At 42.5% G+C, this 19,325-nt stretch overlaps 1 protein-coding gene across 1 annotated transcript in view; it reads left to right on the top strand.

The window, feature by feature from the left end:
* The window catches only part of LOC114910419 (uncharacterized), a 58,057-nt gene extending 38,841 nt beyond the window's left edge, over positions 1–19,216 (top strand). Inside the window, exons 5-15 of the mRNA XM_029251118.1 lie at positions 3,980–3,987; positions 5,746–5,772; positions 8,630–8,656; positions 8,785–8,811; positions 10,089–10,115; positions 11,757–11,783; positions 12,416–12,475; positions 14,188–14,304; positions 18,212–18,265; positions 18,648–18,710; positions 19,171–19,216. Coding sequence (XP_029106951.1) covers positions 3,980–3,987; positions 5,746–5,772; positions 8,630–8,656; positions 8,785–8,811; positions 10,089–10,115; positions 11,757–11,783; positions 12,416–12,475; positions 14,188–14,304; positions 18,212–18,265; positions 18,648–18,708 — 435 coding nt within the window. The 3' untranslated portion in view covers positions 18,709–18,710; positions 19,171–19,216. The remainder of the gene's footprint in view (positions 1–3,979; positions 3,988–5,745; positions 5,773–8,629; positions 8,657–8,784; positions 8,812–10,088; positions 10,116–11,756; positions 11,784–12,415; positions 12,476–14,187; positions 14,305–18,211; positions 18,266–18,647; positions 18,711–19,170) is intronic.
* The last annotated feature ends 109 nt before the right edge of the window (positions 19,217–19,325 follow it).

Raw genomic sequence — 19,325 nt, 5'->3', positions numbered from 1 at the left:
ACTTTTACTGTCAATTTCACTGTGAGATCTGCAGGAGAGCAGATGTGTCGTGTTGTTTTAATAAGATTTACTCCTAGTGTTACTGCAACAGCAGCTCAAGTGCACTTTGAGACAAGCAACAATTGTTTCAGTAATAATTATGACTGAGTATCATATATCCATGTTAATTTAAATTCTTTTAGACAATTATTTACAGTGGTAATAGTACTGCAGTAGTTGCAGCAGTAATAATAATAATAATAATAATAATAATAATAATAATAATAATTTGATAATAGCTAATATTACATCCACAACAACTACAATATTAGCTATTATCAAATTATTATTATTATTATTATTATTATTATTATTGCCAATGAATTATTATTCTGATGATTTATAAATTCAATTATTATGATTTTGGCAATGAAGTCAATCTTTCGAGATCATCTGCTCCGGTGTTTGTCTGAGGTCTCTTTTGTCTTCAAAATGATGCACCAGAAAAGTCTTGAGTGGACTTTCACTCTTGAAATGAGAATTTTGCTCGAAAAACTTGTATCTGTCAATAAATGCATAAATTTGCTTCTTATGTAAAAACACTCGATTTTACCCCTTGTGTTTTTTTTGCTCGGGAAATAAATATGACGGACTTAAAGGGTTATTGAGCCAGCGTTGGACTCTATGCTTACATTAACACAAGCGCTATAATAAACATGTTCCGGAGTTAAAAGGTTTACTACAGGAATGAAGCCGGTGGCTGATGAATATAATAACAAGAGCATAATGCGGACAGCTGGTAGTGTAGTGGTTAGCGCTGCTGCCTTTGGCTCCAAAGGTTATGGGTTTGAGGGGGGTGCGGTGGCGCAGTGGGTTGGACCGGGTCCTGCTCTCCAGTGGGTCTGGCGTTCGAGTCCCGCTTGGGGTGCCTTGCGACGGACTGGTGTCCCGTCCTGGGTGTGTCGCCTTACGCCCTGTGTTGCTGGGTAGGCTCCGGTTCCCCGTGACCCTGTATGGGACAAGCAGTTTGGAAAGTGTGTGTGGTTATGGGTTTGATTCCCCCTCTTATTGCAATACCCTTGAGCAAGGTACTTACCCTCAATTGCACCAGTAAAACTATCCAATTTTATAAATGGGTAAATAATTGTAAGTGGCTTAACATTAAAAGTCTTTTTGGAGAAAAGCATCAGCTAGAGAAATAAACGTAATAATATTAAACTGATGAATATTGTTTCCTTTTTCCTGAAAACTGGATTCAGTTGCACTGCAAACTCCTTTTTCGTCACAATGTTAACAAAGTAGGAAACAAAAAAGAGACGTTATTAACAGTGATGCATAGCTAACGTCCAACATGCCAAGCTCTTACTGTAAAACCTAACCCTTGATGACCCCGCTAGGGCACTGACCTGTAAAATACAGTGTAGATCAGTGCAGTGCATGATGGGAAGGCAACTGTATGGTTTTGGCATTAAGGCATTTCCATGGGTCTAGACATCAGGAAAGGTAGTCAGGTGTTTCGTATCCCTCGACTCCTTCGGGCCCCCACACCCCACAACACCGCCGCTCTGTAACGTATTTCCTCGCCAATGTGGGAAACTCAGCCGTACGTCCCTCAGCTGTCCGCACGAGACGGACGGATCATTTGCATGATCAAGCCCACATTGCAGTCTGTAAATGCTGCATTTTGCACATGCTTTGACCCCTTTTTTGCCGAGACCAGGATACATGTCCCCCATTGTAGCAGACCAATAACAGACGCTGGCTGTTGGCATGTTGTGCGGTGTTGTTTCCGGCAGTGCTGTGGAGTCGGAGTCGGAAGCAATTATTGGGTTACTGGAGTCAAAGTCGGTAAAAATGTACCAACTCCCACTAAATGTATCGTATTTACCGGCGTATAAGTCGATCCGGCTTATAAATCAACCCCCAAAAATTAGAGGTGTAATATAGGTTTAGGCCTGTATTTGCCGGATAAGTCAACCCTCAGAATAATGTGCAAATTTTGGGCAGTGCCGCGGAGTCGGAGTCGTGGAGTCGGACGCAATTATTCGGTTACTGGAGTCGGAGTCGAAGGTTTTGCGTACCGACGCCGCAGCCCTGGTTTCCGGAGCGACTCACCGTTCCGCTGTCGCCGTACTCACGGTCTTTGGTCATCGCTGCCCATCAACACACGTGCACCTCTTTGGAGAGATTCTGTCAAAGAAACCAAGGGGATCTCATTGAAACGTCCAGACACCCTCTGTTATCCATGTCCATTTTCCAACCCATAGGAAATCCATTCCATTCCATTCATCTGGATCCTGCGTGCAGTTGGCGCCAAAGATGCGGAAAGGGGAAGGCATGACTCTTTGCCCCAGTTTCACTGGTTTTGCATAATGAATCAGGAATTTATAAGGTCATGGACTCCGTCCACTGAATTTCCCCTCCATACCCGCATATGTGTCACGCCCCGAGTTTGGCCTCCATCTGCCCCTTGGCCTGACTTCCTGACCCAGCGGGATTCTGGGAGCTCGGCGTTCCCAACTCTGGATCTGTTTCCTACCAGAATACTGACAAGGAGGCTGCAGGAGGGCCGCTGGCCGAGGCTTCTTTTTCAAGCAGTTTGTAAGGAATGGAGAAATGGGCCTCAAACGGGATTGTCCCGCTGTCAAATATAAGATTTATATGTTGTTTGTGTAAAGGAGGATCCTGTCCAGGGCAGTGCACAGTGTGCTGTCAAAGGACTTTTCATGCTTTCCATTTAGTGTCATATCACAAAGATCTCAGGCCTCTCGAGGCTGCTGTAGGTCAAGAACTGAATGGGACTTTCATTACGGCTCGTACATATATTACCGAAGATAGGGCAAACTGGCAAAAGTAAGTAAATACACAGTGTGGGAAAGTACTGCCTTTTCGCTCAGCCCAGGTCAGTTGCTCGTAAAAAAATGTCGCATGCAGAAAACTTGAAGATTAAAGCATAGTTCCGCACTTTGAACGGCGAACAGATAATGGGTTCGCCAGAAAAAAAAATTCCCAAAGCTGCTGTTCTTAATTGGATGTATTTATCCTCCAAGCTCGATTACAGATGTCAGTTAAAGCTGCGGAACACCGATCTACAACAGTTCCTCAAATATGTTTTTCTACCATTGCTTCCACGTGTAGAAAATGCATTAAAAATACAAAAAAAGAGAAAAAAAAAATCACTGTTGTCAGCTTCTAATACAATGAGACAAGAACGCTGCTCCTCTTGTCATTTTCCCCTTTTGCTGTGGCTCGTGGGTTTGCTTGAGCCGTAGCCACACAGTATGCTTGAAATGGTAAAAAACGCTCTTATTAAGCATTACGTAGCATCTCTGTCACACCCTCCCATTATTGGGACTCTTTCATGGTTTGCGCTGTGAAATCGTGCATCGAGAAACGAGGAATATTTCAAAAACCGACGAGTTACTTCTGGAGGTGTCCTTTTGGATCGATTCTGCTCATTTGGAGTGTTCTGGTGGATTTTGGACTTTGTCACTGATGAATGTTTAAACATTTATATGGAACCAAGCATGGGAGAAAGCTGGGGGTAAACATGGTTCCAGAATGGCTAGTTTACCCCCCCAGTTCCTCCTGCTCTCCAATCCCCAGTCATGGACACTGATTTAAATGGTATATAGACCTCTATGTCAGGCTATAAAGTATGCGTTCAACAAATAAACCTTTATTCTAATGATGTAACTCATTAAAGTAGTTGCTTTGACTGGATTATAGAGTTATTGTATGATTACAGATATATCTTTCTGTATACAATTTAAGATATAAAATTAAAGTTACTCTGCTGTTACCACAAACACTTGTAGACTGGTAGTATCTCGCGAGTGCTTTCTGGTGCATCATATGTTCTATGTGTGTGTGTGTGTGTATATTCTTTTGAAATTTGAAATCATTTAAAATATAAAAGTTGAAAGACAATAAAAGAGCAGTTTTTTAATCAGTTATAAAATCATTAATGGCATTTTTTTTTTTTTTGTTTATATTTCAGGATCTCCTGTAAGTACCTCTGCTGTCCAACCGCTGCAGGTTTCAGTGCGTAAGTCCTTGTGTATTGTGGTTGGATCTGGTTCAGTCCAGCTGCTGGAGCCACCGCACTCAAGTTTTTTTTTTCCTGTCTGAATTTTGAAGCGGTAAGATGAAAAATGACACTCGGGACATGGTACGTCGGGTTTTCTGCTGATGCCTCAGTTTGAACAGAAGTTTTGCAAAATTCTCTGCTTTATGTTAATGTAAGCAGTGGAAACAGATGCTGGGACTTGCATTTTGCACTGATTTACCCTACTTCGAGTGTTTACTGAACCTTACGAGAAAGCAAAGCAACGGTACGAACAGTACGGGGACCAACGTTTTAATTTCCTCCGCTCTCCTGGATTCTGCGTTCATCGTTAATCCACTTTACTGCTCCGGAGGCCACAAAAGGGAAACAAAAAAGTAAATAATATCAAGGCAGACTTTTGAACATGTAAACCAAGCAAAAGAAAACCAGTGCAGGAAATGTGAAGAAAACAATGTGGGCCACATATTGCCAATGCAGATGTCTTAACATATGAGATTAAATAAATAGTGAGCGCTCGTGTTTGCCTCTTGCAAAGGGCTTTTTTTGAGATTGCCTCATCCTCTTAATGACTTCATCCCACCCCTTGTTTTCTTGGGTCTAAATGGAGACCATGTTTGCTGCAGATGTTCAAAGTGTGGAACAGCATCTCGCTTCTATCGAACGTCTGTCAAAAATTATACCTGTGCGTTGGGAAACTCACCTGTCCTCTTTCCAACGTGCTCACCTTTATAAATGGCTTTAACAGCCCGAGCCGCCATATTTTCATGCGGTGGTCTTAAGGGTTTTTGTGGAAACATTTGCCCACAGTCCTGCTGTGAGGCTTCTGGATTTTCCACGTTACTCTGTGACACTGAGCTCCTCACAGTCAGATGTACTCTCTCTCTCCCTGAACCTGAAACACATTTCTACCACATGCTGGAAGTCGGTGAAAAACATCGTCGTCCACATGGAGGGCTGCGGAGTCGGTACACAAAACCTTCGACTCCGATTCCAGTAGCCCAACGACTGCTTCCGACTCCGACTCCACAGCACTGCCCGAAAGTTTCACGGTATTTTGGGGGTCGACTTATCCGGCAAATATTGGCCTAAATGTATATTACACCTCTAATTTTTGGGGGTCCACTTATACGCCGGCTCAGCATATACGCCGGCATATATGGTACATTTAGTCGGAGTCGGAGCTGATACATTTTTACCGACTTCGACTCCAACTCCAGTAACCCAAAAATTTCTTCCGACTCCAACTCCAACTTCACAGCACTCCCCAAAAGTTCCACGTTATTTTGATGGTCGACTTATCCGGCAAGTATTGACCTAAACCTATATTACACCTCTCATTTTTGAGGGTCGACTTATACAGCAGATTGACTTATACACCGGAGTCGGTACATTTTTTACCGACTCCAACTCCAGTAACCCAATAATTGCTTCCGACACGTGTATGGCGCTGCTGTGTCATAGAGCTAGACCGACAGGCTTTGTAAACGATGTTACGATGCCTGCAGAATGATCAGTTTCACTACCGGCGAAGCGGTAGCTAGTGATGTCTGTAGTGGTAAAACAATGTGCACCATTACCGTAACCGTGTGCACATGGTTCATGGCTTGACTTTGTCATCACGGTGGGACAAGAAGAACAGATTCATCATTGTTGTTTCTGATTTTGTTCCTGTGTTTTGCTGTCTCCCATGTTCGTAGGGCACGCCAGGACGGGATGGGTATCCGGTAAATATCCCTTCAGTTTTTATCCCATTGTCGACCTATTATCTTTTCCCCAGGATTTTACGTGCCGGTTTTTGTTCTTTATGTAAGAACATAGGGATGAATTAATGAAGGAAGCCTAATTGATTAGGGATCGAGTATAATTTGTTCAGGTGGAACATGAGGAGTAATCCATGAATTATGAAACCAATAGAAAATACACACACACACAAACACACAAACACTGTCCAAACCGCTTGTCCCATACGGGATCGCGGGGAGCCAGAGCCTACCCGGCAACACAGGGCGTAAGGCCGGAGGGGGAGGGAACACACCCAGGACGGGACGCCAGTCCGTCGCAAGGCACCCCAAGCGGGACTCGAACCCCAGACCCACCGGAGAGTAGGACCCGGTCCGCACCCCTGCAATAGAAAATAGAAAAACTAAATAAAAAAATGCATAAAATAATTAATAGCACTAGAACCTCTATATTTGGTGCAGGCTGGGATCCTTTGCGCTCACAAATATGTACTTATAATACTTTAAGTACTTGACATCTTTCTATGTGCTGTTTACTGACCGCTGCCAGACGCCGTAACTTCAGTGTTACAATATAACGTACGGATACCTGACGGATACATCGATTCATCCGGACACCTGGTCGGCAGGAGACTCCCTCAGTCTTCTCTTTATTACACTGCATGGCAGAACTGTAAATCTGTACTGCTCCTCGTGGCACCACTCTGTCTGGCCCTGCAGTACATCTGAACTGCATTACTCCCGTCTGCAGATCCGTGTAACTGCCTTTACTCTCCTGAATCAAATCTATTACAAAATGACATTGTTTTATATTGTAATCAATAAGACCTCTTAGCGTAATTGCAGATGTTCTCGTCTCTAGAGTCGGACCAAAGCACGGCAGCTCTGTGTCTTCTGAACTATTACAGAGGGACATCTAGTGGGTAAATTCAGAGCTATTAATTAAGACCTCATGATGCTGCAAATGGGAAGAGAGTTTTTTTCCAGCGGATTAGACGCCAAACTCAGGATGTCATCTGTATATGCAGTTAATTTGTTTTAATGAGACTAAATCATAATGTTGTTCCCCTCTGATGGTTTTGCTGAATCCTGTGTAAATACATAACAGTTCCAGAGGCACGAGAGTCAGCTCAACACCCCTTTCTCATGAATAAATCATTTACATCATTTATAAAATCATTTACTATGAAATCGTTTTTTCTCGTGGTTAAAAAAAATATATATATAAACATACAGTAGTTAACATTTTAATGCCCTTTTTGTAGTACATATTGGGTTCCTCGAGTGTTTTTTTCAGTCATTGCGTGAAAATGTGTGAAGCGCACAGATTTTTTTCATGTAAATTCTGCTTGTAATATGTCAGCAATAATGACGGCTATTTGGTAGTGGGGATGTAGACAAAGTCTCTGTTGTAAGACAAAAAAATTATGGAGAACATCACATTCCTTCAGATTTTGCGTTCTTTAGACTCTGAACAACACATGAAAAATTTATAACCATGAACACCTGATTTGCGTTAAAGGAAGATGTCAGTTATTTCACTTCAGTTTTTTCCACACAGTTTGTTCACTTGTTTCGAATACCTCATAATTCATCCAAGCAATGATCACAGAAGCCGTTTCGGTGACACTATCATGTTGGTGTGTGGTCTGCCTCAACCGGGATCTGGTGGAAAAACAGTGTACAATTATCTCTTACCATTTTGAAATGTTTCTCTGCTTTAATAGCATTTTCATATTTAGTGGGGAATGCACTTTAAATTAAATTATCTCATATTTTCTGCAGTATAAACCCATATCTTTAATTTTATTATCCCTGTACTGATGGTATCTGAGCCCAGAGGACAGGAACTGTGCTCTGCAGTGATTTCTGGACCTTGACTGGAGTCCTCTTTGGGCTCTGATACTGCCTGAAATAAGATGGAAAATATCGTTTAGAAGAGGTACTGATGTTGCTGCTGTTCCAGAGAGCTCACAGGGTTATACAAATTAATCAGTTAAGACTAAATGTAATGCTTTAAAAATTTTGACTTTCAGATGATTGACTATCTTTGAAAGTTTGGTTCACATGGATCTACAGTAGAATTTAATAATCAAAGCCATGTTGACTCTTTGTATGTGGCATTTTCACTGCAGCCAGAACGTAAATTAATGATTACGCTTTTATTTTAAAGGCACTTTGACCTTTCAGAAAAAAAAAAGAAGAAAAAACTCATAGGAAAGTTTTTTGCAGGCAACACATTTCTATATATAGTAAATTATTGTCATAAAAAGACTTAAGTACGACTGCAAAGTATTGTCATACAATTATTTTTGTTACTATCTATAAATTATTACACGAACTGTGAAAATTCTGTCTTTTATTGGATCTTGGGTCCAGTAATAAAAATAATAATAATAATAATAATAATAATAATAATAATACATACACACACACACACACACACACACACACACTTGCTGAAGCCGCTTGTCCCAAGCAGAGTCGCGGCAAGCTGGAGCCTAACCCGATAACACAGGGCGCAAGGCTGGAGGGGAGGGGACACACCCAGGACGGGATGCCAGTCCATCGCAAGGCACCCCAAGCGGGACTCGAACCCCAGACCCGCCAGAGAGCAGGACCCGGTCAAACCCGCAGCACCACCGCACCCCAGATAATAATAATAATAATAATAATAATAATAATAATAATAAATCCAATAATTATCATTTAAAATTCATTCCCAAAGCTGTTAAAAAATAAATACTATGACACAGACAAAGTTCTAAACACTGTATTGCTTTATATGTGTACCTACCAGTGTTTTTAATGTGCATCTTGTCTTCCTCTTCTTACGGTTAAGGGTCCTCTTGGAATGGATGGAAAGCCTGTAAGTTTTACAATACGTTATGTGTATGTATCAGCATACTGCATGGCGCTTTACGCGATTAAATCATTTGCCATTTTTTTTCCATTTCATCATAAATGTACCAGTCACTACTTTCTCTTCATCAACAGGGACCCCCTGGCCAGAAAGGAAGTCAGGTATATTTGTTATATGTACTTTTAATGTAAATATTTACTCTTACTTCTCAACAGCACTATGTTGCAGATACAGCTGAACCGTTTCTGACTTGACTTCTGGATTATACCTGATTCGTTAGAATGCTACAAAATGCTAGAACTTTGATGTGAAAAAGGTGAAAAAAACTAAGTTTTACCCTACTTCTCGTTAGCCTTTATAATAACATACTCCTAACTTTAAGTTTTTATTGAGCTATGTCATAATTCTGTATATTTATCTTAAATCATTCAATAAAAGTATTAGATTAGATTATAAATTAGATTAAATTATCAACACACTTGTTAAAGTGTAACAATGAATGAAACGTGTCCTATGAAACTTGTGTTACACAGTACAATAGATGCTTATTAGATTTAAAGGTTTTTAAAATCCAGTACATTGTACCCTGCCAGGGGGGCGCGGTGGCGCAGTGGGTTGGCCCACAGTCCTGCTCTCCGGTGGGTCTGGGGTTCGAGTCCCACTTGGGGTGCCTTGTGGTGGACTGGCGTCCCGTCCTGGGTGTGTCCCCTTCCCCCTCTGGCCTTATGCCCTGTGTTGCCGGGTAGGCTCCGGTTCCCCGTGACCCCGTAAGGGATAAGCGGTTCTGAAAATGTGTGTGTGTGTGTGTGTGTACCCTGCCATTATATTCTGTACGCCTTGAGAACCATCATAAAAATCTTGTAAACTAATATTGATCGACTTGATTCTAAAGGGAAGCACTTCATCAGTTTGAAAAAAAAAGTTTATGGTGGGGGGTTTAATTAGGAGTTTACATGGATTTACAGTTTTTTAATACGGTGAGTACTGAGACGTCCCTAAAGCACTGCAAAATACTCAGTCTGTTTCCGAGCAAAACATATGAGGTGCGGAGAAGCGTTCTTGGCAGGCGGTAGCATATTGCTCGTTATATTCACATCAACAAAGAGGCCCTTGTGTTAGTAAGTTTGAGTAGAAAATCTCAGTGAAGGGACTGGTAGCCCTGCAGATGTCTTTGGCCCGAACTCATACGGTGGCTGATGGTCGGCATGATGAAAATTGAGAGAAACTCTGCACCCCAGATCTACACAATTCACGGTCTTCAGGGGGAAAAAAAAAAAAAATGTGTTGTGGTAAAAGGACCTCTTGTGCTGTTTTTTTTCAGGACTTCACTATTTGTAGCTATCTGTGTGCTTATCATCTTGAGGGGACAGATTAATATATTTTTTTGCAAATTAATCTTCTTCAGAATTTAATCGTTGTTTTTTTTTTGTCACCCCAGGGACCACCGGGACAGAAAGGAGATAAGGTATTTATACACCCCAAAAGAGAATCAGAGCTATTTAAGAAGGGCTCAGACTTTGTTAAAAAATGCATTACACGGGTAATGCTTTTATCCGAACGGGTCACTGATATCACTTAAGCCACATATTTACACGTATTCGTTTATCAGACGCTTTTCTCCAAAGCGACGAACATCTCGTAGCAAATACAATGTGTTCATTACATGAGCAGGAAGAGACACTTAGATGCAGACGTGTGATTCTTAAGTGCGGTTCGTTTGTTTCCTTCCACCATATGAACCAATGTCCATCACACGAGTAGCTGCATAAAACTTTATCCGAATATCCACTATTCCAAATCATCTTCCGAGTAATTTTTTTTTGCCATTCATATAAACATTTATGTTACGTTACAGGAGTAGCTGTGTAAAAGTTCATCCAGCATCATCTTAAAGTTATAGAGCATGAACATTTACACCTTACATGAACTTAAGAGATGATGGGCAAAGTGAGTCTGGAAAAGGTGAGTTTTCAGACCCTTTTTAAATGTAGGGCAGAGATTCAGCAGTTCTGACTGAGAGGAGGAGGTCGTTCCACCACAAGGGAGCCAGAACCGAGAACCTCCGTGCTTTAACCTTTCCTACGTGGGGCCACCAAGCGGGCAGATGTGGAAGAGCAAAGCAGTCTAGTTGGGGTGTAGCGGTTGATCAAGTCTTGTAGATATCTGGGAGCAGTTCTAGTGATGCATTTGTAGGCCTTAATCAGGGTCTTAAATCTGATCTGGGCAGCTATAGGAAGCCAATGCACAGAAATGAGTAGAGGAGATACATGGAAACACTGCAGAAAATCAAATGCAACTTAGGCAGCAGCATTCTGAATCAGCTCTAGAGGTTTGATGGCCTGAACAATCTAATCTACTTAGACACACACACACACTTTCTGAACCGCTTGTCCCATACGGGGTCACGGGGAACCGGAGCCTACCCAGTAACACAGGGCGTAAGGCCAGAGGGGGAGGGGACACACCCAGGACGGGACACCAGTCCGTCGCAAGGCACCCCAAGCGGGACTTGAACCCCAGACCCACCGGAGAGCAAGACTGTGGTCCAACCCACTGCGCCACCGCGCCCCCTCACCCCCCTAATCTACTTACAATTGCACATATATATGAGTAATTTTTTTGCACCAATTTAGGGTAAGTACCTTGCTCGAGGGTACAGCTACAGCTGGAGGTGAGGTTCAAACCGGTGACCTTTGAGTGCAAAAGCAGCAGCTCTATCCACTACAGTACCAGCTGTCCCCGGCATATAATGTGATTGGAACCAGCAACAGCAGCAAGTCTATTTGCCGACCTGCTACGCTACCTACTGAGCGTTAACATAAAGGAAATTGAACTAGATCATTTCAGACAGTCATTGCCTGCAGGGACAATGTTCTGCTGGTACTAGAGCAGAACATTGTTCCTGCAGGTAATAGAAGACAAAATGTAATAAATTAATGACATGATTAATTAATTATACTTTTCAGGAAAAAAAAAAAAACCTTTTCTTCACATGTCGTTGCTTTGTTTTCTGCCATCACACATTCTGTGCCGGTGGTGGTTTGTTACATTTACATAAACAATAAAGGTAAATGCGGTAAATGTAACATTCATTCTGTCTCAACAGGGTGACCAAGGAGACACCGGGCCAGAGGCGAGTTCCCACACTTATTACCTCACTTAGAATTTGCACTTAAATACCCTCTGCACTCGCTCTGGTAAGAACCGTGATGCTGTGCAGAACGTGGGGGAGGTGGAGACGGGATCCGTTTCTGCGTTTCGACACAGCTGCTGTCGGTGGCGGGTTTAATTCCGGAAAAAAAAAAGAAAAAAAAAAACCCATAAGGGAAACTCTCTGCAGATACTTAAAATGCTATTAGGGCATTTAGTGTTGAAAAGGATGTCTGATGAAAGCAGTCGTGGAGTCGTCAGTTACTGTCACCGCGACTCGAAACAAATTTCCCGGGTAAGTTGGGGTTTCCGTCAGCAGATTTTCGAGGAAATGAGATGGACGGCGGAGTAAGGGTTCAAATAAGACCAACAAAGAGCACGTGTGTGTACTGCTGCTGTCGGCTGGTTGTGAAAGACTGAAGGAAAGTTGCTTTCAGACAAAGAGGGTGATGTAGCTCCACACACTACTGGACGTATAGGATTGCAAAAATAGGGACTGAGATATAGATGTTATGACAGGGAGACGTTACATTGTGGTAAATGATACCTGGATGTATTTGCTAACTTGAGTGTTGCTCCTTCCTCTCCTCCACCACCGCCGCCCCCCTCCCACAGGGACCCCCTGTCCAAGGTGCATACGCAGGCCTTCTCAGTAACCAGATTCTCACGGTCAAGGTTTGTCTTCATTTCACCGCGGTACCCGCAACCTCATGGCCATATTAACACGCAGACCCCACTGGCGCTTCGGACCTCCCTAGGGGCTGTCATCTTTCATTTCCCCTTTCGCTCAAAAGCCACACCATGTCACAGACTTTGCTTCTCATCCTTTGCCTCTTGGGTTTTTGCATTTATCAGACACTTTTCTCCAAAGCAACTTCCAATAAACTCTATGTAGTGTTTTCAGCCCACACACCTTATTCACCATGGTGACTTATACTGCTAGATACATTACTTACAAGGGGTCACTCATCCATACATCAGTGGAACACACACACACACTCTCTCTGTGTGTGTTACTCACACACTGTGAGGGAACCTGAATAGCATGTCTTTGGAGTGTGGGAGGAAACCAGAGCAGCCAGGGGAAACCCACACAGACATAGGTAGAACATGCAAACTCCACAGAGACTGAGCAGGAATCAAACCCACAGCCTCTCGCACCTCCCAGGTGCTGTGAGACAGCAGCAGCACTACTCGCTGTGCTACCGACTTATTTCTCCCATGTTCAGTTTACATTTATTCATTTGGCAGGTGCCTATTTCCAGAGTGGAAAAAATGGCACATCTCAGGGAAAATATTAGATGTGCACTTCGCCTGCGGACAGAGAGGGATAGATGCAGGCATGTGATTCTCAACTTAATTTCGTTTACCTGATATCACCATTTAACCAAGCATTCCTTATACTGGGCATAAAATTGGTGGAGAGTACAGTACAGTATTTTATAAAGAGATAATATGATCAATAACTTCACGTGAGTAACTGTGTACAATTGATAGGAAATAAAACTTAAATTGTGACAAATGATGTAGATGTAAATTTAAGGCGCAGATAGGAGATCCTGGAAAGAAATGAGTCTTATAGAAGCTGTTTTGAGACCCTTCTAGAACATCAAGCGGGATTCAGCAGTTCTGAGTAAGACAGGGAAAGCATTATATTTAATGTACTGGTCCATCCACTTTATGATTTCTTTTTTCCCTCCTCTGCCTGATTTATTACGTTTGGATTGCAGATTAAAGTTAAGTAGTATTTTTGTCGTTTAAAAAAACAGAAAAGCATCCAGGTTTTTTCAGTGAGTCTTGTTTTCTCGGACGCAGTGTTTCAAAATGTCCGAAAAAACCGAATAAAACAATCTCTTCTGTTCCTTTGTCTGGATGCACTTAGTAATGAAAGTTGGGTGCCTTTAGCATTTACATAGATTAATCAGTTTGTTTTATATTTCATCCTATTTAATAGCCCCTGCAGTAAAACTCTGTACATGTCAGCTGTTTCGGTGCAGCGTGGAATCCCTGTGAGCAGATGCACATTTCCGCAGTAGGAAATACACCAGAGAGGAGTGAAACAGACTGTCAAAACCATCAACTCACCAGTTCAACAATAGATTGTGCAGAATGTCTCCAGACTCTGACTGTCCTTGACAGCGCATGTTTCTGAATGCATTGAAGAAGGATATATACAATTTATATATATATATATATACGGTATATGCATGCTTAAAAAAAATGAATTCCGTTGAGATGCCGAAGCAATGCTGCACCCGCCGAAATTAAATTTTTATTGTAAACGGCCTTTAAAACGTGTCCTTGCAGAGATGTCTAAACTGTTTGCCATCTGCTCCCTGCATTTTAACACTGTGCTGTTCTTCGTCTTTCCCGCCTCCCGCATTAAGGGCGATCAAGGACAAGCTGGGCCTCCTGGTCCTCCCGGACCTCCCGGAATCCCGGGTCAGAGAGGGCCCCCGGGCCACACAGGAAAGGATGGGCCCCGGGGGCCACCTGGAGAGCCAGTGAGTCACCCTTCCGACACTGTTTCCGTGTCCACGGTAAGGTAAACTCGGAGTGGCGCCGGCACACGCAGAACTCGGGCGAAACCTGTTCCCGCTCTCATGAATTATGATAGACTGCTGTCAAAAGCAGACTGGTGTGAAGGCGGGCCAAGCAGAGATGATAAGATAAGATACTTTATTGTCACTGTGTACAATACGATGAAATTCTGTGTGGCGACCCCCAGAAAGCAGCAGCAGATCGCACACCAAATTCAACGTGTGTATTGCACGAGCTCCCCTTTGTCGCGGTTTTGATGCGCTTCGGGAAATGCAAGACAGCGGTACGGTGGCACCGCGAGTGGTGCTGTTGTCGCGCAGTGACTATTTTGTGCCAGTGGACATGGGTTCGATCCCCTCTCAGGCTGCATGGAGTGTGTATGTTCTCCCCCGTTTCTCTCAGTCTAGAGACACGTGTTCCAGGCCAATCGGTGACCCTGTGTTTCCCAGAGTGTGTTGCTCTGGCACATAGGTGGCTGGTTGACTGTAGGTAGTGTACTGTAGTATATCCAGAACTGTAAATCACCTTGAATGAAAAGGTGTCAGCGAAATGCTACATTGTGTTCATTGTTCATCACTTTGTAGAAAAGTGTCTGCTAAATGAATACGCACATCATCTGAAACCGCTTGTCCCGCACGGGGTCGCAGGGAGCCAGAGCAAAGGGCTGGAGGGGGAGGGGACACACCCAGGACGGGACACCAGTGCGTCACAAGGCACCTCAAACGGGACTCGAACCCCAGACCCACCGGAGAGCAGGACCTGGTCCAACCCACTGCGCCATCATGCCCCCCCCGCCGTTCAGTGAATAAATGTGGGGAAAAAACAATGCAGTTTGAACCTGCGCTCAGCATCGCGGCTCCGTGATCCCGATGAGTCGCCCCATAATCTGGTTTAATAACCGATGACTTGGCTTTACTGAGATCTGCCCATCGCCTCAGGGTCTCAAACAGTCAGGTTCCATCTCTTGGGAAGCGGTTCGATGCAGGCGGCAGGCACTTCCAAGCCCTCGGAGGCTGGATTATTTGCACAAACAGCAGTGGGACGGAAAGTTGAACATTACTCATTGCTCCAAGGCTATTTTTGTTTGTCCGAGTTATGAAGCTTTAAATGTTTTCAACGGCGATGAGAAACAGTTCACACGGCCCATCTCCGTTCCTCTTTTCTTTGAATTTACTGAGGGCCCGGTGACAGATTAGCGCCTCGAACGCCAACGCCTCTCCGAGGCTCCGGCAGACACTAAGCAGCTGGCCAATGCGCGTCGAGCGAATGAACTCAGCTGAACTCGTGGGGAAGGAATACATCGGCGCAAGGAACTGGACTAACCAAAGTTATCCGCTTCATTCTTCCCGCTCGAGCTGATCAGAGGAGGTGTAACTGTGGAAACATCCTAGTGGAAGTGAGTGGGACTGTAAGCATGTGGTGCAGGGAAATACACTCTTTTTGTCCTTAAGGAGTGGCACTGATTGAGAAACTGTGTGGCTGAGGACCCTATGAAGCCCTTGCCCCTGTTCACGTTGTGAGCAAAGTTGGCACCAAGGACATCACGCTGCTCACTACACACACAGTGGTGTGTTTACCGTGTGTCATGTAGTGCTTCATTATCATAGAACTAGAAATCAAAAGTGTCTTGTATGAAATCAGACTCTGGTGCGTGAAGAAAGCATTTTTAGTGTTATTATAGGCACCGGGAATCTTTTCTCGCAAGTTACGACGAATTCGGCTAAAACAACATGGTTTGCGTTTCGTTGGTTGTCATTTCAGTGTATGACGAACAATCTACATTTAGGTTTTCATTCATTCATTTAGCAGATGCTTTTCTCCAAAGCAACGTACATCTCAGGGAAAAAATAAAAATATATAATTCTTTATATTTTATATATATTTATTTACATTTATTCATTTAGTAGATGCTTTTCTCCAAATCAGTGTACATCTCAGAAAAAAAGAAAATATGTATTTGTATATAATATATGATTAAATTAAATATATAACATTATATATTTATTATACATTTCTATATTTTTCATAGAAAATTTCTATAAAAATAAAATCTCTCTCTTCAGTAAAAAAAAAAAAAACTCAGGCTCCTTCATGATATTGTTAATATGTGCTCCTCTGTAAAATGTAAGGTTTATAAAATCAAAGACGATACATATGTCATCCATGATTTAAAAACCTTTAAACACACATTGCTACTTTCAGACAGAGTGTTCAGACAAGTTCAAATACATCTACATTCAATTATTTTATGTGTTCGTACACGTATGGTCCGTATTAAACTAAATATGGTCCTGCAGGGGGAAGCATCCTTTCCTCTCTGAAATTGTGATGTTAAATACATGTAACATTATTACAGTATTATTGTTTTTGCAGTGATCAGTCATCTTACAGTGAGCTCAAATCAAGCTGCTGTCTCCAGACTCAGTGCTCAAGTCTCTGTGGATGTGTGATTGAATAGTGACATCTCATGTGAGCTTGGAGAAGGACACTCTCCACAGCACATTTGTATTTATTCATATATCGCTTTTCTTCAAGGCAACTTACAGCATTGATCTACCTAGAATTATTTACCCATTTATACACCTGGGTAGTATTACTGCAGTAATTGCAGGCAAGTACCTTACTCAAGGGTATTACCGCTGCAGGTGGGACCTGAACCTACAACTGCTGGACCCAAAGGCTGTACTTCTGCCCATTATACCACAGCACACCCATGTGAATTTTCCCCCAGTGCTCATGATGAAACTAACCCTGACAATTGTGTGTTCAGGGCATGCTGTATGTATCTCTATAATTTCCTGTTTTTGTAATATTACAAGATCTGCAGAGCACCTCCAATAGACAATGCAGGCCCTTTCAGTGTAGGAGTTTGACTCAGAGTCATTGTCAAATTAACAATGGAATACCCTTTAACTGCTTCCTTTTTTAACATTTATGAACAGGGACCTAGAGGCCTTCCTTCCTCGTAATACGTATGCACACATCTACGGTAAAAGACCCTTCTACTGCTGGCACCTGCTGTCCATTTTTCACTCATCGTCCAGAACCTTCTTTCAGGGAGGCTCTATGCACCACACACAGAAGTTTTTGGGCACCGCCATTGCCACGCAGCTCTCGGGATCTGTGTCGGAACATGGGTTCGAATCTGGCTCATTCTGCGTTGTCCCCCGCATGGATTTCTACGATAGAGTGTGTGTTTGGGAACAATGCTGGAACCTCCTTGCTGATGACTGATTGCAGACGTAAAGCACTCCCTCAAATCTCTGCCCATGTTAATGAAGTATTGTGATGCACCGTACCAGTGAAAACACTGAGTGCACCTGGAGCAACACTCGTGTGGGGTGAGCTGGACTGAAAAATGACAGCAAATCAGACCACAAGTGTCCCTCATGTCTGGGAAGACGTGGTGGCTGACTTCCTGCTCGAACCAAATGCCTTGTATAAACCACTAGTTTCATTCAAGTGTACTCAAACTTTTGACTACTACTGTACATGTACCGCTTGTACTTTTTTTTTTTTAACTATTATTCTTGTCCTCAAACTCAAATATCTACTATCTGCCTTGATCCAGGTGAATTTTGTGGCTTCTGAGCAAAAACTGTAGACGAACTGTGCTGACAATACAGGGACAGCTGGTAGCGCAGTGATTAGAGCTGCTGCTCTCTTTGGACCCAAAGGTTGCAGGTTTGAATCCCAACTGTAGCTATAATACAGTTCAGAGAGGTACTTCTGCTAAATTGCTCCAGTAAATGACCCAGCTGTATAAATGGGTATATAATTGTAGGTACAGTACATTACCATTGCAAAGTGCTTTAGAGAACAACGTCAGCCAAATGAATAAATGTCAGTATTTATGTCCATATGTCATAGGGTGATGCTGGAAATCCAGGGATCCCTGGACCCCAAGGACCTCCAGGGTCAAAGGTCAGTTAGAAGAAGAAACCCAATGAACACTTTACTTCTAATGAAAAATAGAGGCTCAGTTAGTGTAAGTGCATAGACACTTAAAAGTGAAATAATTACTTTCATTCTTTTTCACCATAATGAAAATAATTGTAAATTATAATTGTTGTTTAATTGTAATTGTAGTTGTAGATTATAAATAATTATTTGGAACTTGAAGAATGCATGCACTAAAGCAACAAACACAAAAATCCAGCAATTAATTATAGAATCCATCACTCATATGCATGAAACCCATGCCTGTTCTATCAACAAATCTAAAATTTTCCATAGTGGATTTTACAAGTGTTCCAATGTCCCAAAAAAGAATTTTAATAAGATCTGAAGTGCTGACTTCCCGCAGGGGGAGGTGGGTCCTGCTGGTGACCAGGGGGAGAGAGGGATGGATGGTCTGCCAGGCCTGAAGGTAAGAACCTAGAACAGGTGTGAAGTCAGTAACAGAGGCCAGTGGAGATGGAAAGAGAACTTCCTATCCATCTCAGAGCATGACGGGAATTCAAGGCATGATGGGATCGCAGCATCCAAGAAGAATAAGGAATACAAAAGATTATGGGAACCTGAACCCTCACATCACTGTAACCTCACACATGTTATCAATGCAGGGATAAACACATAAGGAAACTGAACGATGCTGAGTATTTGAAGCATTAGAGGCACGTTGGCGGCGCACCAGTGATTTGTGTCACGTTAAATACGTGTCTGCAGTAATGTGCACGGACATTGAATTGAGGTTGTCTGAAAGTGAAACTTATTGAACAGGGTAATAAGAATATCAATACCGTAAGAATAAATAACTGTAAGATGCATTGGACTATAATAATAATAATAATAATAATAATAATAATAATGTTTACTTTCTCTTCCAGGGAGATAAAGGGGAAACTGGACAAAGAGGCCCTCAAGGGGACAGAGTGAGTCATTATACCACACATCTTAACTTAATTAACATTAAATATTTAATATTAATATTTAATAAATTCGATATCTTAAGCTCATGTAAAGTGTAAATGTTCATGCACCA

Source organism: Scleropages formosus, chromosome 4 (genome assembly GCF_900964775.1).
Source record: "Scleropages formosus chromosome 4, fSclFor1.1, whole genome shotgun sequence".
Classification (NCBI taxonomy): Eukaryota; Metazoa; Chordata; class Actinopteri; order Osteoglossiformes; family Osteoglossidae; genus Scleropages; species Scleropages formosus.
Note: the sequence above shows the minus strand (reverse complement) of the source record. Positions and strands in the feature narration are given on the sequence as shown.